Here is a 22,022-nt window from a genome sequence, read left to right as displayed (position 1 = left end):
TCATTTTGGAACACAAAGTACTCTTTCTGTATCCAAGAGAAATTTGTTTCCATTTCAAATGGCACATCAGATTATCCCTTTGACAGAAGGCTTCAATTAAAAGCCCAAGTCTCTGGATCGGTTTTAAAGGGCATTCTCCTTCTTTGGACCTGATGCAGGTCTTGCTTCTAAGAGCTTCTCTATTTTGGCTTACATAATGCTTTGTGACCCAGGCTTTGATTCCTACATGGGAATCATTTTGTATCTGGAGGTTCTCACTGGCAGGCTCTTGATATAAGGAAGATTCTGTTTTCCTTTGGGATTTGAAAACCCAGAAATAGACATCCTTCTCATTTGACCTCTCAAGACACTAGATGTTATAAAACAGAATCAGGGCTGATAAGTGGTATCAGGATAAAGTTTATCAGAGAAAATACTTACAAGTTTATTTTAGTTCTGAAAGTTTTTGTCTCAAAACCCCATAATAAATGTGGTGTGTGTGGCTTTCTTTAACTTCTGCAGCTCTTCTGTGGGACATTGGTCCACTCAACTGCGTTAAGCAGGGTTTCCCAGAGCTCAGGCCAGGCGGGCTCATCCACCAAGGCCATTCTCTCTCTACCAGCCCAGCCTCCAGACTGCCAGAGGGCACCCATGAGCCAGGGCCAGGGGGGATGTAGCTGCTTCTCAAAACCAGATGCGCCACTGGAAAAGGGCCCCGCCGGGCCTTCTCGCTGGCATGTTAAAGACAAAATGTCTCTACTGTATCTGTAATATGGAAAAATAACGGAGCTGCCAGAAGGATCTGAACGTGCCAAGGAAAAACCAATAGTGCAGGGCCACGATGTGCCTACAACCCACGCAGGACACTCCGGGAGGACGTGGTGTTTGGTGTTGACTCAGCTTCTCTGCTGCAGGGGAGAGGGGAGCCTCAGCATTTGCCGAGATTCCATGATGATGGTTAGGCAATAACTCCAAGCCCTTTCCTGCTGCAGCCATGGGAGGGCAGTGATGCAGCTCATCAGGCCAAGGGCTGGTTTTCCTTTAGAACTCGAGACCATTTCAGTCCTTGGAACATTTTCAATTAGGGCCTCAAGACATGAGGTTCAAACTCATGTCTTGGCCAACTCTTTACCATAGACCATCAAAGGGGGCACAGATGGCTGCAGCTGTGTTGCCTCCCTTGCCCCGAGAAGAGGGGCCCTCTGGTACCTCTAACAGTCAGGCAGTTGCAGGGAAGTGACCAAAAGAGAGGTGGGCAAGAATGGAAAGCCGAGGGTCTATCTAACCCCTCGCAGACTCTAGCTCCTGGGCTCCCTCAGCTACTTTTGCTCATAGTTTCACAATTAAATGTCACTCAGTTTTTTCAGCCCAGCCTGTGACGCCACATTCATGCAAAAAGGTTGACTTAGGATATCCTCAGTGTCATTATAGCATCAATGTCAGTCAATGGAAGCCTTTTTTGCTTCCCATAATAGTCCCTGTCAAGCACGGCCTCCTCATCTCTTGCCTGGGCAAATCTTAATTGATCTTTATGCTTTCCTTCTGCTTCTCTCCCCTACATCCACCCCCATTCTCCACATAGCTGCCAGTGTGGTCTTTCTGGAATGTGGCTGATCCGATCACGCCCTTAAAACAGACAGACAGACAAGAAACTTAAATGGTTTCCTTTTGCCTTCAGGACCAAATCTAAACTCCTGAGTATGGCATTCAAGATCCATCACGTCCTGGACCCTCCCCTCCCCATCACTCTCTTCCCATCATGAGCACACTCGGAAGAGGCCAGTCCTACAGAGATGCTTGAACCTCCTTGCGCATTTCTGCCTCAGAGCGTCTGTGTCCACGCTGTCGCCTTGGCCTGTAATGCCCTCTGAACACCTCTCTGCCTTGATCATTTTTTCTCATCCTTCGAGATCCTACTGAAATGTCCCAAACTCCTGATATCCTGCCCTGCCCACTCCCTAAGCAGAGTTAGTCAAGCTCTCTTCTTTGCATTCCCGTGGCATTGGGCACTTCCCGTTAGAGCTCTACAGAGCACTATTTTGTAAATGTTTATACATCTGTCTTCCCCATGAGATGATGAACTTCTTAAAAGTAGACACTGGGTAACTATCACTGTACTAGCTCAACACATGCTTGATAAACAACTAATGAAAGACCCAGCATATTTCAACATCTCTTGGTAAGCGAGAGAGACCCAAACACTGTGGTGTCTGCTTTAACCACTCGGGCCAGGAACTGCTCCTGTTTTCCTTTTAGGCATTTTCCTCCAGCCAAGTACCTGATCTCTGAGCCTCGTATATACCTCGACCCAAAGCCACCAGTGCGGCCCTGGGCTCCAGAGAGGAAGGGGCAGGGTTCTGTAGCTGCGCCTCTGAGAACAGGCTAGGGAACAATGGCAGGAAGTGTCCAAGTGGGAAACAATCAGCCAGGCACAGCCCAAGTGGAGGAGCTTCCTGATTGGCTTGATTTGTTCTGAGCAGGAACTCTTAGAATAACTTTGGAATTATCCCCGTGGGACGACAAGTTTCTCCGCGGAGGAGGAGCTGTCACCTGGTAATGTCAAGCATGGAAAACACAGTTAGAAAAAAAACAAAGCCTGAGAGAAAGACTCCTTTAGGAAGATCCATTTGGATTTTGCAGAGCCCCCAGCTCCTGCCATGGCATCCCAGGGCAGCCTCCTTCAGAGTCTCCTCTTTGGGCACAGTTGAGCCATCACCTGTGCCTTCCAGATGGAGACCATTCTCCTCTCCAGGGCTCAAAGGCCAGAGGCGCTATTTGTCCTTGGATGCCCTGTTGGGCAGCTCATGGAAGTTCAGGGTGTCAGTGGCCGCAGGCAGCAATGCCCCCTTTCAGAACCACAGTCCTGCGGGAGACACTGATTGAACACTGGCTGTGTACAAAGCAGCGTAGACACTTTGGGGAGCATAGCAACACACCAGCAGCTGTTTCCACTCTCACAGCACATTGACTGCCAAACCACGTTCTGTTCTGTGGAAAGGTCCACCCCAGGCAAAGATGGGGTAGGAGGAGGGGGAGGGGCTCCCCATCAGCTCAAGCCTCAACCAGGGTAGCTCTCCCTGATCAAGATGTTGGAAAAGAAAATTCTACAGCAAAAAGCGGAAACTCTGGAAACCTTTGGTGTGGGAGGGGTTCATTTGCTCTTGGAAGGAGGCGGCACAGGGCAGCAGTTAATTGCCTAGGCTCCACAGTATCTTGTAATAAACAGTAACGGAGGGCTTCCCTGGTGGCGCAGTGGTTGAGAATCTGCCTGCTAATGCAGGGGACACGGGTTCGAGCCCTGGTCTGGGAAGATCCCACATGCCGCGGAGCAACTAGGCCCGTGAGCCACAACTACTGAGCCTGCGCCTCTGGAGCCTGTGCTCCGCAACAAGAGAGGCCACGATAGTGAGAGGCCCGCGCACCGCGATGAAGAGTGGTCCCCACTTGCCGCAACTAGAGAAAGCCCTCGCACAGAAACGAAGACCCAACACAGTCAAAAATAAATAAATTAAAATAAATTTAAAAAAAAAAGCAAGATGTGACTAATTCAGTCTTTAAAAAAAAATAATGGAAAAGAACTGAAAAAAAAGAATATATATATATATATACGTGTGTGTATATATATATAACCGAATTGCTTTGCTATACACCTGAAACTAACACAATATAGTAAATCAACTATACTTCAATTAAAAAAAAGAAAAGAAAAAAAATCCTAGGCTCCAGCAGCGAGCCAACCTAGGTTTGGATCCCAGCTTTACCATTGACTGGTGGCAGATCACGAGTTACTGATCCTCTCTCAACCTCTGGCCTGTCATCTGTCAAGTGTGGATTATAGTAGTAGTTACTATGCAGATCGCAGAGAATTGAATAATACTTACACACCATGCAGCACATTGCCTGGCCCATGGTAAATGCTCACCCAATGTTAGCTGTTTTTACCACTACTCTTCTTGGACATTAACTAATTTTTATCCATGAATGACTCATTAATGTACTAACTCAGGTATCTTGAAAGCACTCTCAGTCTCCCCAGAGTAACCTCCAGTAGAGGACAGCAGGCAGAAATGTGTTGATCATCCGCAATGTGGGCATTTATAAAAGCTGTGGCTGAAGCCCTGTGGATGCACACACACATACACACAGAGGCTGACAGGAAACTCTTAACTCAGCAGGAAAGCTATCACAGAGTGCTGGATTTAGGCATAAACAATGAATAAACAGGGATTTGGAAGAGAGGAATGCGCCACATAAACAATTTTCACAATCAGATATGAAAGACCATATGCTTCCTGCATGAAGGGGTGAATTCAGAGAGAATCACAGGGGGAAATGAAGTAAACGCAGAGACAGTCCATCATTCTCACCCAATTTCTGCACATCTATGTGTCCTCCGCCTGTGGTTTTATTTAGATGAGCCCCAGAGTAAATAAGAACAGTATGTTACACTTACACCACACGTGCATGTACACACACACACACACACACACACGAGTCAGGTAAAATTATATATTTGAGATATTTGGGAAGAGTGACAAGTCTAGAAAACACAGCAGCTACCTTCTACATTATCTTAGGAGAAAGCAAATAAGACAAGTTTCTTTTTAATCAGTTCCTTGTACTAAGTCCAGAGTTGCCATTATTTTTAATTTTTTTAAGAATCATTTTTGACCGAAGGCGTTGAGCCAAAGGGTGTGTCTTGAGGCTACTTTCAACTGGGAAACAATTTATGCATTCATTTACTCAACCAGCATTTCTTGAGAACTTTCACTAAGCCAGGTTCCTTGTTAGACACAAGCTAGCAAGATGCCAGGAGCCATGTGCAGAGAAAGATAAAGAAGAGATGGTTATTATCCTCAAGAGGTTTGCAAATGGGAGTTGGGGACAGAACCCCAAATCCATAAAAAAGTGTTTAAAATACAATGGCATAAAATTGGTGGTGGAAATATGTCTATAAGATATGGCAGTGAGAAAGCATGGGAAATGTATCAGGGAAGACTTCCAGAAGGAGATGGTACCTGAGCAGAATAATAAGTAGAATTACCCAGGGAGCAAATTGACAGAACTTAGTAGCTAATATACGTGTGTGGTGTTTACCAGAGAGGGGCAAGTTAGTGGTCAAGGTAACATCCAGAGGCTCACAGACATAGAAAATAGACTTGTGGTTGCCAAGGGGGAGGGAGGGATGGATTGGAGTTGGAGGTTAGCAGACACAAACTGTTACATACAGGATGGATAAACAATAAGGTCCTACTGTATAACACAGAGAACTATATTCAGTATGCTATGATAAACCATAATGAAAAGAATATGAAAAAGAATATATATATATAACTGAATCACTTTGCTGTACAGCAGAAATTAACATTGTAAATCTAGTTCAATAAAATTAAGAAAAAATAAAATCAATAAATCAAACAAACAAACAAAAAACAACAAAAAAAGATAACATCCAGGTCTCCATCTTAAATAGAATGGATTAGTGGTGGTACCAGCAGCTGAACTAAAGAATGCCGGAAGGAGGAACAGCTTTATGGAGAAGATGAGTTTGGTCTTGCATATTTTGGGTTTGAGATACTTACGGACCATCCAGGTGGAGACATTGAAAATGCAATTGTATGTAGAGACTGGAGTTAGGAGAGAGGCTGAAGATATAGGTTGGGTAGATATAAGTCAGTGTGTAGGCGGGAATTAAAGCACGAGGGTGGACATGATTAGTCAGGGATAAAATGTAGAGCCAAGTGAACATTTAACGAAGAAGTAGCAGAGGCACGCATATTGAGAATGTGATATCCTGGCCTCTGAAGGGGAGAAGGAGTGGTCCACAGCATTTTATAAAGGGAAGAAGTCAATAGATTCACACTGAAGAGTATCCATTAGACGTGGCAGTTAGGATGTCATGGACTTTAACAAGATCAGATACAACAGCATGGCGGGTGCCAAAGCAGAGTGGAGTAAGTCGAGGGGTGACTGGGATGTGAGGAAGTTGAGGCAGCAAGAGGCGAGTGCTATTGGGGAAATCTGGAAGAGAGATTGAGCGGTAATTGGAACAGAACGCAGGGTCAAGAGAAGTTCACCTATTTTTGGTGTGAGCGACTTTATTCTAAAGGGACTAAACGGAAGGAGGCATCTTGGAGAGACGTTGAAGCTATGGCAGAGAGGGGATCATGGTTAAAGTGCCATCCCAGAGGAATCGGCACAAGGTCAGGTGCACAGGTGGAGGCCTTGGCCTTCAGCGGGAGAGTCTCTGAGTCAGAGGCTGGAGGTGAAAGGCTGGATGAGACTTTTTCTCTTCCTGCAGAAAGGGATATTTCTTGGGAAGAAAGGATTTAAGCTACTGAGAAATGTATTGCTTTGAAAGGAGATCATTTCACTTTCATGTAATCAAAACTCTTTATTTCTGATGAAACAGACTCAAATAAGAATCACACCCAAGAAATCAATGCTCAGCGCGGGCTTGGAAATGATTTTCTATAGAAGAAATCAACTTGCACAGATTCTGGCAGTATGAGCCATGTGATTCCAGATAAGATAAATATACAAGAAAAGAATAGGCTGGTTTCCAGGGGCTTAGGAAAACTGATGGAGAGAGAAATTTTCATTCATATTTACTTGGGATTAAATTTGATTGCACCAACATCAGTAATGAAAAGTACTAATATGTCCCAGCTGTTCACTGAGATAAAAATAGAAAGTAATCCAATCTTGATTTTTTTCAATGAATATACAAATTTTAATACATTTGGGGGGGTGGGGAATGTAGCAAAACCAAGCCGAGATTTTTAAATTATATTGAATAGCACCATTTCCGAGTTAGTTTCACTATAGAATCCTTTAAAAGTGTGTTCTTGCTTTGCTTTGCTTTGCTTTTCGTTCACTCAACAAATATTTATTGAGCGTCTGTATATACAGGAAAGAGTATGAGTTACAGTAATAAAATAAAATAATAGAATATGATAATAAAAATAATAAAATATCATCCTATTTCTCAATAAGCCTGTACTCAGGAGAGGGGTAATACAGGTAGGGTTAGGGAGGATAAATACATTTTTAATGCTCTACTACCAGGTGGGGTGTACCAAGTACCTAAGAGGTCTAAGGATGCTATGGGGATTTGGAAGGAGTGAACACGTTAGGTTGAGGGGATTGAAGGAAAACATTACTACAGAAACACTTTGGGCTTTAATTATTAGGCGTATCCAGTAGATAGAGTTGGGAGAGGAGAGTCATTCCAGGCTTTTTCACAGAGAAGCCTGCTGTTGGTTCTGGCTGGGACACAGGGGATAGTGTAAGGCTGGGAAGGCGTGAGAGCAGAGGGTGGAGGGTGTGACCTTCCACCTAAGAAGGTCAATCCGATTCGGGAAGGAGATGATGGAGAACCGTCAACTTTTCAACAAGGGAAAGGATATGAGCTATACTTCAGGAATTCTTAAAGGCACCATTCTCTTCTCGGCCATACTTCTGTCTCCGTGATGACGTAGGGGAAAAAAAATGAAATGGGCTTGAGTTTCCACTGACACTTTACAGTCAAGGAAGGTCCTGTTCTTTCACAAGGAGAAGTGGAAATCCTCTGTTTATTTAAAGGCCATTAACCTTTTTCACAGTAAAATACCAAATGATCTATGGTGATTCCAGATATACTCATCTAAGTAAAAGGAAACTTGTTTCCTTACAAATTGAGTCACAAATGAAAAATATTTGGGGAGTGCCATAGAAACAAATGCACTGTTTTCCTGAAATATGGAAAATGAATTTTGTAGCATCTATGTGTGTGAAAGGAAACAGTATTCTGCACAGTGTCCTACCTGGAATATGGAAACAGAAAGCTATTTAGATAGATAGATAGATAGATAGATGATAGATAGATAGATAGATAGATAGATAGATTAGGTAGGTCGGTAGGTAGGTAGGTAGGTAGGTAGATAGTGTTAGAATGGAGGGGTTAGATAATCAGGTCCCGGGCAGAATTGAGGCTCCAGGCAGCAGGAATTAATGGGGCAGCCTTCAGAATCCTGCTGTAGGAATGATTGACCACCCCCCTCCCAGTTTTTCTCCATTCTTGGGCTACTCCTTCCAAGATGCAGATTTCTGGGCAAGAGTCCAGTTGACCTAGAGTCTAGTTGACCTAGTTAACATTTCCACTCCTTGGCCAGGGATATGAGGCTGTCTGATCAATAGCTTCACCAAATCCACAAGGCACTCCAGAGAGATTGTTTCCCAGTGGAGGAGCTGGATTCTCTTCCCCAAAGGAAAAGAGCAGGGACCCTGGGCAGGCAGAATTAATGATGCCCACCACCTTAGCGTCTGCCACCAGACTCACTTCTGGACTACGAATAGTGTGTATTCTGCTCCCACTCTGCAACCAGAACTCCAGGGTCATGGGTGAGCTCCACGTTGCTGAGTCTTATGTGTAGGGATGATTAGCTCACTGTACTGCAAAGCGGGGAAAGTCTTTCAAGTGTATGGACAGCCCAGTCTTGGCTCTCTTCCTGGTATGATTCAGCTGGCAAAAGCTGTGAGCATCAGACTGACACAAACATCACAGTACCAACATACCAGAGATGCTAAGACATGGATGATTATTACTGTGCAAAGAGTAGGAACTTCCCTGCTGAGACTTTGGATGGGGCAGGGATGTGGGGTGGGGTGGGGTGGGATGAAGCACAGACCCAGCTGAACCCCATTTTATAAGGGTTGATTAGCAGGAATGAATTGCATACCTCACGATTGCTCATTTCCCCCTTCTTTTGCCGCTGAGACATTAATGAGGCTCTAGGCTCTGATTGCCTATGGCCCCACATCCGCAGCGTGCTTCAAGGAGCATTCCTTCAAAAGTCAACAATACGTGGTAAACGTCTTGCATCACTTAGGATTAAAGGTGGATGCGAGTAACAGAGACCTACAGTAACAGTGGCTTAAACAAGATGTTTATTTCTCCCTCCAGGAAAAATCCACAGGTAGGCAGTCAAGAGCTGTCTGGTGGCTGTGTGCTGGGAATCCCTCAGGGACCCAGACTTCTTCCAGCTTAGCCCTCTCCTATCTTTGTTCTCAGAGTCCAAGATGGCAGTGAGAGCTTCACCTGCACATCTGTGCATTTCAGGCAGAAGGATGAAGGAAGGGCTGAAAGAAGAAAGGGCTAAACAAGGTTCTAGAAGCTGCCCTACAACACTTTGACTTACATCCCTTTGGCCAGAATATGCTACCCATGATTACAAAAGATGCTAGGGAGTGTGCACATTATTCTGTGTGCCCTGTGCCCAGCTTAACTTTAGGGGTTACGTCGCACTGAAAGACGGGGAGGATGGGAATTGGTGAACAACTCACAGCCTCTTTTACATTTTGCCTTGTGCTGGATGCATAAAGAGGCGGGCAGATTTCCTATCTTCTGAGGAGCAAGCATTCTCCCTAAGGTTCTTGTTTTGGCAGGTTGGTCAGACAGGCGCCCCACCTGACTGCTCAACTATGAAACTGCAGTTCTAGGGGAGAGAACAGGCCTGAATTCAGCACCTTGGGCCGGTCTGTCAGCATCTCCTTTTCGTTCTGGGAGTATTTACTAAGACTCTAATGCATGTCGCCTGAGCGGCAATGGTTGACCTGTCCACAGTTTATGTGTGTGACCTGGGCCCATGTCCTTCGACAGTGAGGAAAGCTGTAATGGGTCCATTGTGAGGAATAGACTGGTCTTGCTCAGGGCTTGTTCAGAAACGTGCTTCGGGTCCCCAGGATTTTGTGAAGCTCCTTTACCGCTCCCCTTGCCTCAGCTTTTCGTTGGTGCTGAGTTGGCTCCGTGAAGAAGCCCAGAAGTCCCCCTTCCTCTTGGTCACTCTCCCCTTTCCTCTTCTACTCTTCCCACTGCCCCCCACCCACTTCTGGGCCCCAGTTCATATCACCCATGCTCCCCACTGAGTAGTAAGTTCCATTTGCCTTGGGTCTTCCCGTTTCCCAAATGGAGTGCCTACAAGTCAGGGTGTTTGCTAAACTTGACCTCTGCACTTCCAAGGGATGGAACTCAGACCATGAGTGAAAGCTGGTTAGCTTTCACTGACCAGTGCTGATGGTGAGCACTGTTCCAAGAGGGAAGGGCTGCCTTGGGAGGTGGTGAATTCCCTGTGTGCAGAGGATTTCAGGCAGAGGTAGGATAACTGCTGGTTGGAGAACAGTTCAGGGGCTTCATGTTTCTGGAAATCAATGCGATTAAATGGCTTCCACTTACAGCCTGACCTTCTGTGGTTCTGTGAGCATGAAAAATCCATTGTGTTGTGCTATGCATTCTTGAGGAAGTGAGGGAAAAGGAGAAATTGGTCCTAGGGAGATAGTCGAAAGCAGTGGCAAAGAGTCCTGGTTCTCCAGTACCAGGGTCCAAATCCTGGCCCCATTATCTTTGTGACCCTGGGCAAGTCAGTAGCTTTCTGTATCTCAGTCCTTCATCTGTGTAATGGGAGTGAAAGAATCCCTATTTCATAGGATATTGTGAAGATTAAGTATCATAATGCATGTAAAGCACTTAGAACAGTGCCTAGCACATAGTAAGGACTCAAAAATCCTCCTCATTATTACTGTTGTTACATATAAGCAGTATATACATAACAAAAACAATATTAGAATTGTTAGTATCATAACAATTATTCTAACCATCACTGATGGAGAAAGAAAAAAATGAAATACACCTGAGTTTATAGGCAAAGCCTTTTCCAAACAGTAAGACTGTTGGAAACCCAGTTTGTACTAGTCTGTACTCTTTTGGATTCCACTGAGAGATGCCATGCGAAGGGAACATTGATTGGCTCCTATAAGTAAGAAGGGCAGAGGTGCCGCAGAGAATCATGGGAAGCAGGAGCTAGAGAATCAGTGGGCCAGGGTCCCTCTCACTCAACCTCTCTTGTTCTCGTCTCTCTTTGCTTGAGCCTTGTTTTCTCCCACTGCAGATGAGGGAAGGTAGGGTCCCAGCAGGGCCTGAAAGGCCAGGTATTTCTGGGCCAGTCCAGGCCCAGCAGAATGAGAGCACAAAGTGAGCAGTGGGGACGAGGGACAGGAATATTGGGGACCTCTCTGAGGCATCTTGCTGGGCTGTGTCCGTTGGAGGGCAGTGGTTGAAAAGGCCATGCAAGGCCACATGCTCCTGGGTGAGGGAGGGACGTATTATATTCTGGGCCTCGGTCTGTGATGTCTCCTCTGCCTGGCACGTTTTCTTCTCTTTTCCACCCGATGAAGGCATCCTTCAAGGCCCAGCTAACATAACACCTACTCAAGTCAAGTTTTTCTCACCACTTTGTATCTGTTGGAAATTGCGTTCAGCTGTAATCACAATAGTGGCTTAAACTCACAGCAAGAAATCTGGAGCGAACTGTCCAGAGCTGGTGTAGTCACTCCAGGATGCTAACTAGAACCCAGGCAATTTCTCTCTTTCTGCACACTCAGCCATCCTTAGTAGACTCTTGCCCCTCTGGACCCAAGATGACTACTCCACCTACAGCATCATATGCCTTATGGTAGGCAGAGTAATGGACTCCCCCCCCCAAAGATGTCTCCGTCCTAACCTTCAGAACCTGTGAGTATGTTAGGTTACATGGCAAAGGGGAATTAAAGTTATAGACGGAATTAAGTTCTCCAAACAGCTGACTTTAACATAGGGAGATTACCCTGGATTATCTGGGTGGGCTCAATCTAATCATAAGGATCCCTAGAAGTGGAGAGGAGGCAGAAGAAGAGAGTCAGAGGGAGATGTGACTGGGGAAGAATGGTCAGAGAGCTACAGCATTGCTGACTTTGACGATGGAGGAGGGGGCCATGAGGCAAGGACTGTCGGTGGCCTCAGGGAGCTGGAAAAAGCAAGGAAACGATTCCTCCCTAAAGCCTCCAGAAGGGAACACAACTCAGCCACCTCTTGATTATAGCCTGTTGACACCCATGTCAAACTTCTGACCCGCAGAAGTGTAATATAGTAAGTTGATATTGTTGTAAGCTACTATGTTTGTGGTCATTTGTTACAGCAGCAGTTGGAAGCTAATACATCTCTCTAGCACCAGGTCCCTGTACCAGGCAGGAAGAAGGGAAAGGCCGAGGGCATATGCCAGCTTTCCCAGAAGTCTCGCCCAACAATGTTTACATACATCTCATTGGCCAGAACTGTCCTGTGGCCACCTTTCTGTGCAAAGGAAGCTGGATGTGTAAATTTTCAGCTGGGTACATTGCCACATATCCCCCACAAAATAAGGATTCTGTTAGCATGGGAGAAGGGGAGAACAGATCTTGGGCAGGTAACTTGGAGTCCCCGGTGGAACTGACACTTTTCCAAATCGTTCTTTCCTCCAGCTCTTTTTGGGCTCTCTTGCAATTTATGTGTTTACTTGGCTGTTCTCATTACTTTACCAAGAGCTCGCCCAGCAGACACCGTGGCTGATTTAGCTCTCTGTCCCTGATGTTCAGCACAGTGCCTGATGGAAGGAAGGTGCTTGCATTAAGTTGGATGGATGGATATATACATGGACTTGGAAATGAGAGAATGATCGATGCACTTTATAGCGCCATAGGTCCTTTGTATTTTCCCATTACGAAGGTCTGTTGGGGTTAGGTCGATTTTATGAGACCATTTGGCCAGGATTGCAACCTCATCTCCAGTAAATTGAACGTGCACAGCTGCAGTGTGTCACCTTTCTTTACTGTCTATTACAGTCTGCTTCTTGCTCAGAAGAAACTGAGCAAGCCAGTCAGAGGCTGTTATGTGCACTTGTCTCAGCCTAAAGAGCCTTGGTTAACCTTGAGTGTAAATTACACTTCCTGCCAATTCTTTATTTTTAGCTTGGCAGTATCTCCTTGGCTCCTCCAGGGAAGACTGCATTAGATTTCGGTCATGAAACTACAAAACATTGACATTTCTAGCCCAACTGGGATGACTCTTATTAACCCCATGACACTCGGTTTCTTGGGAAGCTCCTCAGCCCTGGGACTCAGGTTTTCCACGAAAAGATGTCAGTCTGGTCGTCCAGTGCCCACATGTGCATGTGTAGAGAAAGCTGCTGCTTGGATCTGACTCACTCAGACTTATATAAGCTGTCGATTTCCTGAGTTCATTCCCTTTGGATGAAACTCAGGTGGTGTTATCGTGAAAGTCTAGTTTTGTTGCTTTTTTTTCCTCTCTCTCTCTCCGTTCCTTCTCAGTTACACAGTATCACGACCCAAATCTTTAGCACTTGATCTATATAGCCAAGAGCCCTGAAACCCATAGGGCCTGGGCAGTGGACACAATTGGGCCAGCCAGTTGGCATCAGGTCACAGAGAATTCTTAATCACTTGAGCCTGCTTCATCGGAAGAAGTGAGTTACTTAGAGTCAGCCTTTTTTTTTTTAAGTCAGATATTTTTAACCCAACTTTTTTCCAGAATCCCTTGTAGTGCCTGACTCTGAGTCCAGCCAGACAAGCTCCATCAGTGTTGGTTGAATTGAATGTAAATTGATATTGTGCCCATTTTAACCCCTCACTCGACCCAGGAGAAGCTGGGACCCCGGCTCCTTTCCAGTGCCACAGCCTGTGAAAGGCAGCCTTCTCAGCGCTAGGCCAGAGGAGGCATTTTTTTTAAAAGTGATTTACTGTTTTTATTCTGATTAGATAAGGAATACATGAGGTTTTTTTTTTAATTGGGGAAATATTGAAAATTATAAAGAAGAAAATTAAAATCACCCAATAGCTCATTACCCAGAGACAACTACCACGGATATTTTCCTATTTTCTCGAACTTAACGCTCATGAAGGGGTGCTCTGTATCCCTCCTCATTTCTCTAAGGATTGGGGAAAATGGGGAGAGGGTAGATTATAGTCTTTCTAATCTTTTAGCTTCAGGTATTATTGGGATATACGTACACATACATATATACATATATTTATATAGATATAATATATATTATTAGCAAATATATCATTAGGATATAATATATATAGTACACACATATATAATATATATCTCTCTAACATACACATATGTATATTAACATCTTTATTGGAGTATAATTGCTTTACAGTGTTGTGTTAGTTTCTGCTGTATAGCAAAGTGAATCAGCTATACGTATACATATATCCCCATATCCCCTCCGTCTTGTGTCTCCCACCCCTCTAGGTGGTCACAAAGCACCGAGCTGATCTCCCTGTGCTATTCGGCTGCTTCCCACTAGCTGTCTGTTTTACATTCGGTAGTGTATATATGTTAATGCCACTCTCTCACTTCGTCCCAGCTTACCCTTCGCCCTCCCCGTGTCCTCAAGTCCATTTTCTACATCTGTGTCTTTATTCCTGTCCTGCCCCTAGGTTCTTCAGAACCTTTTTTTTTTTTTTTTTTTTTTTTTTAGATTCCATATGTATGTGTTAGCATATAGTATTTGTTTTTCTCTTTCTGACTTACTTCACTCTGTATGACAGATTCTGGGTCCATCCACCTCACTACAAATAACTCAGTTTCATTTCTTTTTATGGCTAATATTCCACTGTATATATGTGTTACATCTTCTTTATCCATTCATCTGTCGATGGACACTTAGGTTGCTTCCATGTCCGGGCTATTGTAAATAGTGCTGCAATGAACATTATGGTACATGTTTGAACTGCGTCAGTTAGCTGTTGTCACAACAGTGCTCTATGACAAACTACTCTCAAACTCAGTGGTTTAAAACAAAAATCATTTGTACTTGATCACACTTCTATGAGGAGTAGGCTGGGTGTTTGCTGATCTAGGCTGGGCTTAGCTGAGTGGCTCTAATTGAAGGTGCAGGTCTGACTGGGCATGGCTTCTGACTCTGGGTTGGGCTCCTGTCCACTCCCCATGTGTTCTTTCCGGGGTGCAGGCTGAAGGCACAGCAGCTGCCCAGAGAAGCTGTTCTCTTGGTGCCAGCAGAGGCACAAGAGGACAAGCCCAATGGGGCAAACACATTCCAAACCTCTGTTTGTGTCGTGTCTGCTAACATCCCATTGGCTAAATCAGGTCACATGGCTGCACTCAAAGGGGCAGGGAAGTACGTCCCGCCATGAGGCCAAAGCAAATCATGTGACCCAACATCAGTGGGTCGGGGACGTATATACTCTTCCCATGGAGGTGAAGGGGGAAGGGAGGGAATTTGTTTTAGAATAATGGAATCTACCCACATCCTAGAAGTCTGCTGAGGTACTTGGTTTTTTGAGATTCAGATGAAATCTGCTCAGAATTCACCTGGCCAGTACTATCATCCAGTCTCTCCAGGAAACCTCTAGCCCAGAGCTCCTCTACCCAGTGAATTAGTTCCATTTATAGATCATTTGAGTTGTCCCTATTCCATGCTCATATTCCTTTCCTTGATTCCTCCCAAAGTAATTTACACAGCTGTGTGTAAAAGGTTTGCTGAACATTTGGAACAGCAAAGGTTGATATCTCTTTGTTTATATATTGGTGTTGCTTGGCCCCTCTCCTCTAGATTCTGTTTGCATTTCAGCCCACACACAGCCTCTCAAGTCAAAGCTTGCTGAAGAATTACCTGGGTCTCAGAAATCCTGAAGATCTCATCTTGGCTGAGCTATGACTTTTTTGCAACTTGGTTCAGCTTTTTTCATTCATTCAACATACTTGTATTGAGCATTTGTACCCTCACCATGATGAATTTATACTCTAGTAGGGGAAATTAACAATGTGTGTATACTCTAACACAGGGTTTAGAACTATTTAACCTTGGCAATGTTGATTTTGGGGGGGCAAATCATTCCTTATTGTGGGGGGTGTCCTGTGCTTTGTAGGATGTTTATCAATTGCTGCCCACTAGATGCCAGGAGCACCACCTCTACTCTCCTTGAGTGATGGATAGCCACAATATCTCCAGACATTGCCAAATATGCCCTGGGGGACAAAAGCACCTTGGTTGAGAACCATTGCACTAACGTATAGTAGACTTGATAAGACCTCTGGTCTTATTATTTCCTGGTGGTGAATCTGTGAAAGCCTTATGGGGTGGATGATATCTGCGTTAAGACTTCAAAAATGGTTAGGGTTTAGAAATGGGTTTCTTGAAGGAGGGAAAATCATGGGGCACAAATGGACAAATAAGGAGTAGCTCTGTCTAAAGCATAAAATGAAGTAGACTTATTGGTAAGAGTGGAGGCTATATAGGTATTAGGAGGCTAGATACTGTCATCATAAGGACTACCACTTTTACTGTGAGGGAAATGATCAGTATATCTGAAGCTGTGTTCATTTGGAGGGGATACCATTACACATAGTGTTTGTCTTCATAACCCAAAGTAATTGCTGCGAAGTCTTATCCATCCAGAGGTCATTTTTCTGATGCCTAGTAAGGAAACAGAAAAGGCCTCTGAGGGATACAGTGCAAAAATTCCATGCCTATATCTTGGTGTTTCTTACCCCTCAGAAGATCACACTAGCCAGTTCCCAACAGCAGATTAGAAGATGGAAGAGGAGGAGGGGGAGGCAGGCATAGACTCTGCAGAAAAGCTTCCAGCCCGACAGAGGGAAGGAGACCAAAAGCAGAATTGAATGAATGAACGAATAAATTCAGACCAAACGATTTGGAAGCATAATAATCTGGAGTCCTGTAGGCAGGGGACCATCCATCCCTTCATAACCCCCAAAGGCATTGGTGCATTCCAGCGCCACCCTAGTATACCAGCACACTCAATGTGTAACAAGGCAGGGCATATGTGAAGTACTGTAGAGCCCATGTGGCTAGAGTTTAGCACAACGGTTAGGAGCAGGGTCTAGAGTTACACTTCCTGGCTTGAACCCTAGCCTCAAGGCTCTGCACCAGTAAACTATTTCCTTAACCAGGCCAAGCCTTCATGATTTCATCTGTAAAATGAGAATTCCCGACTCATAGGGTCATAGGGTCATTGGGAAGGTTAAATACAATAATCTACATGAATTCTTAGCTCAGCTCTTGGCACAGGTTTAGTGCTCAAGAAAAGTTAAATGGTTATTGCTATCATTTCAGTGAAAGAATAGAGCTGCCAAGACTTCCCCCAAATCATCACTGTAGCTGCTGTTCTGGAATATTCCCAGAGTCTCCTGGCTGTGCTGAAATTTCCTTTCCAGGAAATAGATAAGTGGGTTGTAAAAACTAAGGAAGGTTTCAGAAGAGTGGGGGCAGTCGTATCAGTCCCTTCCATCTCCTGTCTTCTTGGTAGTAGAGGTTAGGCCACTGAGGAAGGTGACAGCAGGTTCCCAAGCGTGCTGGCCATCAGCCATTTCTCGGCAACATATTCCCTTTAAGCAAGACTGGCTCTTCACCCTTGGCCAAGCTGACAGAAGAGCTGTTATTCTGAGATAGGAGAATATGAAGCTGCTCTCCGGCAGAGAGTGTGTCCTATGTTGTGTAAAACCATCTACCTCTGAGTTAAGAATGTACACGTGAAGAGAAGGGGAGGCCCCAAAGCAAACTGCAAAGTGGCGGCAGTGACCTGGTGGCAGCACCTCTGGGTTGGTTTCCTTTGATCAGTGTCTGCTCAGTGGCAAAGCTGGAAACACAGGATGCTTTGTGAGGTAAAGCCTTGGCCGGGTACCACAGCATCATGTAAAATGCAGACTGCCGGGAAGTCACCCAGCAGGAAGAAGCTGCTCTCTGGTCCAGGGGTGGCAGGAAAGTAGAGTAACCTGTCCTCTGTTTGTGTGTTTTCCAGGCTGGAACAGGAAATACAAGCACTGGAAAGTGAAGAGTCCCAGATATCTGCCAAAGAGCAAATCATCCTAGAGAAACTAAAGGAGACAGAAAAATCCTTCAAGGACTTTCAGAAGGTGAAGAAAACAAATGTGATTTCTCTCAGTTATATCCCTGAGGAAGTAAGCACTAGCAGAATGGTGCCAATTGGAGAAAAGGCCAGTTGGCATTGATGAGAAGACTAAGCCACACACTCTGAGGGGGAGATGCGTGAGGACCAGTGCCATCTCTGAAGCTGAGGGGGGCCTGTCTTCAGGGGTGGGTCCACCTGGCCCACCAGAAGCACAGAGAAGAGTCATGAAATTAACCCCATCTCCCTACGGTCCAAACCCTTTCTATGCCTCATGCCTGAAAAGTCATCTCCCATTAGACTCTAGAATTCTAAAACCAATTCTTATGAAGCAGATTAAACAGACTCCCTGTGGCTTTAAGTCTTTCCTTTATGAAAAGGCCAAAGACAAAACCATATCAAATGGGCGTGAACTCCAAAAACAAAGCGTCAGTGAAACATGAAATTTTACCATACAGGCATGCCTTGGAGGTATTGCAGGTTTGGTTCCAGACCGCTGAAATTAATCAAATATTGCAATAAAGTGAGTCTCATGAATTTTTTGGTTTCCCAGTGCATATAAAAATTATGTTTATACTATACTATAGTCTATTAAGTATGCAATAGCATTATGTGTAAAAAAAAAATGTGCATGCCTTAATTAAAAATAATGCTGTTGGAACAATGGTGCTGACAGATCTGCTTAACTGGGGGTTGTCAAAAACCTTCAATTTGTAAAAAAATGCAATATTGAGGCCCAATAAAATGAGGTATGCCTGTCTGTGAAAATAGATGGTGCTGTGTAGCAAAGGGAGAATCCATGAAGCCAGCAGGCTCCGAATAACTCAGGACCCTCCCTCCGTTTTATAACACGTGTTTCCTCAGGTGCCCAACAGTTGATAGGAAAGCAATCTAATCACATTCATTTTAAGATGGGATTTTCTGATATCACTTCTCCAACACAACCAAGGGTATTTGCTGAATAATTGAAATATATCTCTTGTAGGAGAAATTCAGTATAAGGTGGGGAGGGTAAATCTTTCCCTTAAATTTCAGGATCCCAAACAAATTTCCCAGAAGGAAAGAAAGCATGGGGTTTGCCCACCACAGTCAAGTTCTGGGGGAGAAAGATGGGTTAAATGAGTGAGGGGTCATCTCCCCACGTGTGTAGTGACGTTCTGCCCTGCTTTTGTTTCCACAGAGCTTCTCCATTACGGATGGAGGTAAGTGTAAGCGCTCTCTCCCCATCTGTACCTGAATATTTTCATCCATCAGCTTAGTGGGTTTCATTAACACAGGCTCACCAGGAGACGCGATGTGTTGGTTTTTAAGGGCGTCAGAAAGAAGGGGAGTGCTGTTTGCGGGTGCTCAGGAGGGCCACGCCCCCAGTCTCCTCTGCCTCTCCTCTTCAAGGACTGCTTCTTGACCAACTCTTTCTAGGCTTACACAATTGGCCTGGCTCTTCTCCTTCCCATTTGGTCCCCAAGGTTCACTGCTTTGATCTCTCTTGAAATATGCTCAGCCAAGAGTGCCAGCCTCAGGACCAGTTCCCTGGTAGGATGAGGCCACTGGTGCTGGTGGTTAGGTCTCCAGGTTACAGTATATGGCAGGAGCCCATCATCTGATGTTTAGGAAACCTTCCTAAGGCCTCTGGTTTTACTTTGAATCAGAAAACTGCAGTTTCTCCAGCCTTCCAGGGAAACAGGGCTGGGCAGAACCTCCCTCCCTGTGGGGCATGGTTGGCCAGGAGCACGTGAAGGGTGGGAGCAGGGCCCCGGCTTCCTGACCTCCATCGTGGCAGGAGTGGGCCTTCCTCTGCTCTCCTCTCCCCTCCCCTCCCCTCCGCTCTCCTTCACTGGGGCCATGTGATGAACTTGGGATTGTGTGCTTCTCAGCCTTCACCTTGCTCCTCTAACGTCAGCTACAAACTCATGAAAACCACTTGATTCCCTCTTTCACTCTGGCCCTCAGCTAGACCTGTCTTAAAATGCCGGGACTTGTTGGAAGATCAGATACCATCTGCTCACCTGATACTTATGAGGTCAACCTCTAAACTAGGAAGATGATCAAAAGCCAGAATAAGTGTTGACATCAGTGTTTTCCCAATGTCTTTTGGAAATATATGGTTAAAGATTTTAAAATGCAGAGATGGATAATGCATTTTTCTGGATTAGCAAAGATCCTTGCAATAACGATAATTCTAACTTCAGCAAAAAAGAAAACAAACAAAAAAACTGGTTTGTCTGGGTGCTCCCTGCCACCCTCCAGCAAGTAAAAGGCAGGGGATCTGGATTTTGGCTCCTTGGGTGATCTTTGGGAAGGTATTAAATTAAATTCATGTGTCCAGCGCATGTGCTCAGAGGCAAGTCAGGGTCGAGCAAGCAGGGACTCCAGGAGGAGGACTTTCGATAGTTCTAGAACCTTTTCTAGGGTGTGGCCAAATCAGGACATTTGTTCTGTGCTTTGGGGGTGGAGCATGGACTGAAGAGGTGGCCTTGCCTATTTTGGAGAGTTGAGGGTGGCAGCATGGGAAGGATAGCGGGCTTCCCTCGTGCTAGGGCTGCCCAGAGGCCGTGTACGTGATCATCAGTAACACAGTGTCAGACACTGACCCACAGATACCCACATATCGGAAGCGTGCACACCAACTTTTTATGCTTTCACTTCTTTTTCTCTCAAACCAGGGCCTTTCCTAGACTTCTCTCTCTACTTAGGGAAAGGATAGAGCCTGCATGTCATGTCCCAGGGAAAGCTGTGCAGGCCATGGAGACCCATGTAGTCTATGACTTGTTAACAAGCATCCATGAAGCCATGTTATAAACTCTCACTGCTCTCTTTTTTGTTTTCACCCTGAACTTCTCTCATTTCCTCCTGTACTATGTACTTCCCACTATTTTCGTCTGTTTACCTAAGTAGTTCATAAAGATGGTAAGAAACACGATTGTGACTGAGAAGGGAACCTACAGAGAAAAATCACCTTCATGATTCCATCCTTCATCACTTTTTGACAGGATGGGTGAGCTCAGGCTTTTAAAAGGATGCAAAATTCTCAGGGATCCCAAGAGGTGGCCAGGGAAAAGTTTCCATGGCCTTGTCACCCTGGATGATGATTCCTACCATGTCTGGTTATAACTAAGTCTGGGGAGACCTTTCCATTACACCACATCTACTGGCAAAGAAAAGTTTGAAGGAGGGAGCACGTCCTTCCAAGACTGCAGTCAGTGTTTATAGGCCACTCTGTGGTCTGAGGGTAAAAACTCATCATGAAGCACATCCAGTTCAGGGACTTTGGGATGTCTGATTCTTTTCTCTTTCTTTGATTTCAAAGTGCCAAGACCCTCTTAGAATCAACCAATTGTTGTTACTAAGACCTAACAAAAAAATGATTGTAGAATAATGATGCTTAGGACAAATACCCAACTTCTGAAACACGATGATTACAGAATCCAGGCCCAACTGAAATTATGTAACTGTACAAGATGCTGCAGATAATCAGCAGAAGCGTCTCCAGTTTAATGAGTTGCCAAGGAGTCGGCTGCTAGCATGTGCATGTGTAATGACCGCTCTTCAGGTACCCTGTGCATGTCTCCCTATGCTTTTCAGAGAAAACAAAGGTACTGGACTGCTGGATCACTAATGGTTTTTGACTACATGGTAGCCTTGGCAATCAAGAGCAATGTATTCCAGTCTGGAGTCGAATTTCTTGGCAACATACATTCTGATCCCCCCTCACTTCCTCCCCACCCCACATACACACTTGTTATATGGCAGAGTCCTCATCGATTGGGTGGGTTGTTTTTACTGCCCTAAATAGGCACAGTGTTTTGTGTAAGTATAAATTGCATGTGGTATGTACCTAGAGCTACCTCTGTTCTTTACCCACCGAGGAGCTGGTGTGAAACCCTTGGCCAGAACTGGCAAAGGAAAATGTCTGGCCTGGGCCCATCTCATCCTTGCTGTTTTGAGACTGACCTTTGTAGATTTCCATCCCATCCCAGTCTGGGGTGGCCTGGGACCTTTCCCACATCAAAACCCTCATACCAGGGACTTCCCTGGCAGTCCAGTGATTAAGACTCTGCAATTCCTTTGCAGGGGGCACGGATTCGGTCCCTGGTTGGGGAACTAAGATCCCGCATGCCACAGGGTGTGGTAAAAAAAAACCCAAAAAACAAAAAAACACCTTCATACCAATTGTTGGGACAGCTCAGTGTGTCTTCAGTTGCCCAGAAGTCACGATTTCAGGAGAGTTTTCATCAATTTTGTTTCTCTAGCTTTGGCTATTTATGTTCTTCATAAAGATTTTAGCAGTGCCA

The 22,022-nt window shown here is 45.0% G+C and overlaps 1 protein-coding gene across 5 annotated transcripts in view; it reads left to right on the top strand.

Moving 5' to 3' along the window:
- The window catches only part of PALM2AKAP2 (PALM2 and AKAP2 fusion), a 478,191-nt gene that overhangs the window by 246,646 nt on the left and 209,523 nt on the right, over positions 1 to 22,022 (top strand). For all 5 annotated transcript variants that reach the window (XM_061200121.1, XM_061200118.1, XM_061200120.1 and 2 more), the window contains exons 5-6: positions 17,623 to 17,737; positions 18,911 to 18,932. In XM_061200121.1, the coding sequence (XP_061056104.1) occupies positions 17,623 to 17,737; positions 18,911 to 18,932 (137 nt within the window). The remainder of the gene's footprint in view (positions 1 to 17,622; positions 17,738 to 18,910; positions 18,933 to 22,022) is intronic.

This window comes from Eubalaena glacialis, chromosome 9 (assembly GCF_028564815.1).
Source record: "Eubalaena glacialis isolate mEubGla1 chromosome 9, mEubGla1.1.hap2.+ XY, whole genome shotgun sequence".
In the NCBI taxonomy this organism is placed as follows: domain Eukaryota; kingdom Metazoa; phylum Chordata; class Mammalia; order Artiodactyla; family Balaenidae; genus Eubalaena; species Eubalaena glacialis.
Note: the sequence above shows the minus strand (reverse complement) of the source record. Positions and strands in the feature narration are given on the sequence as shown.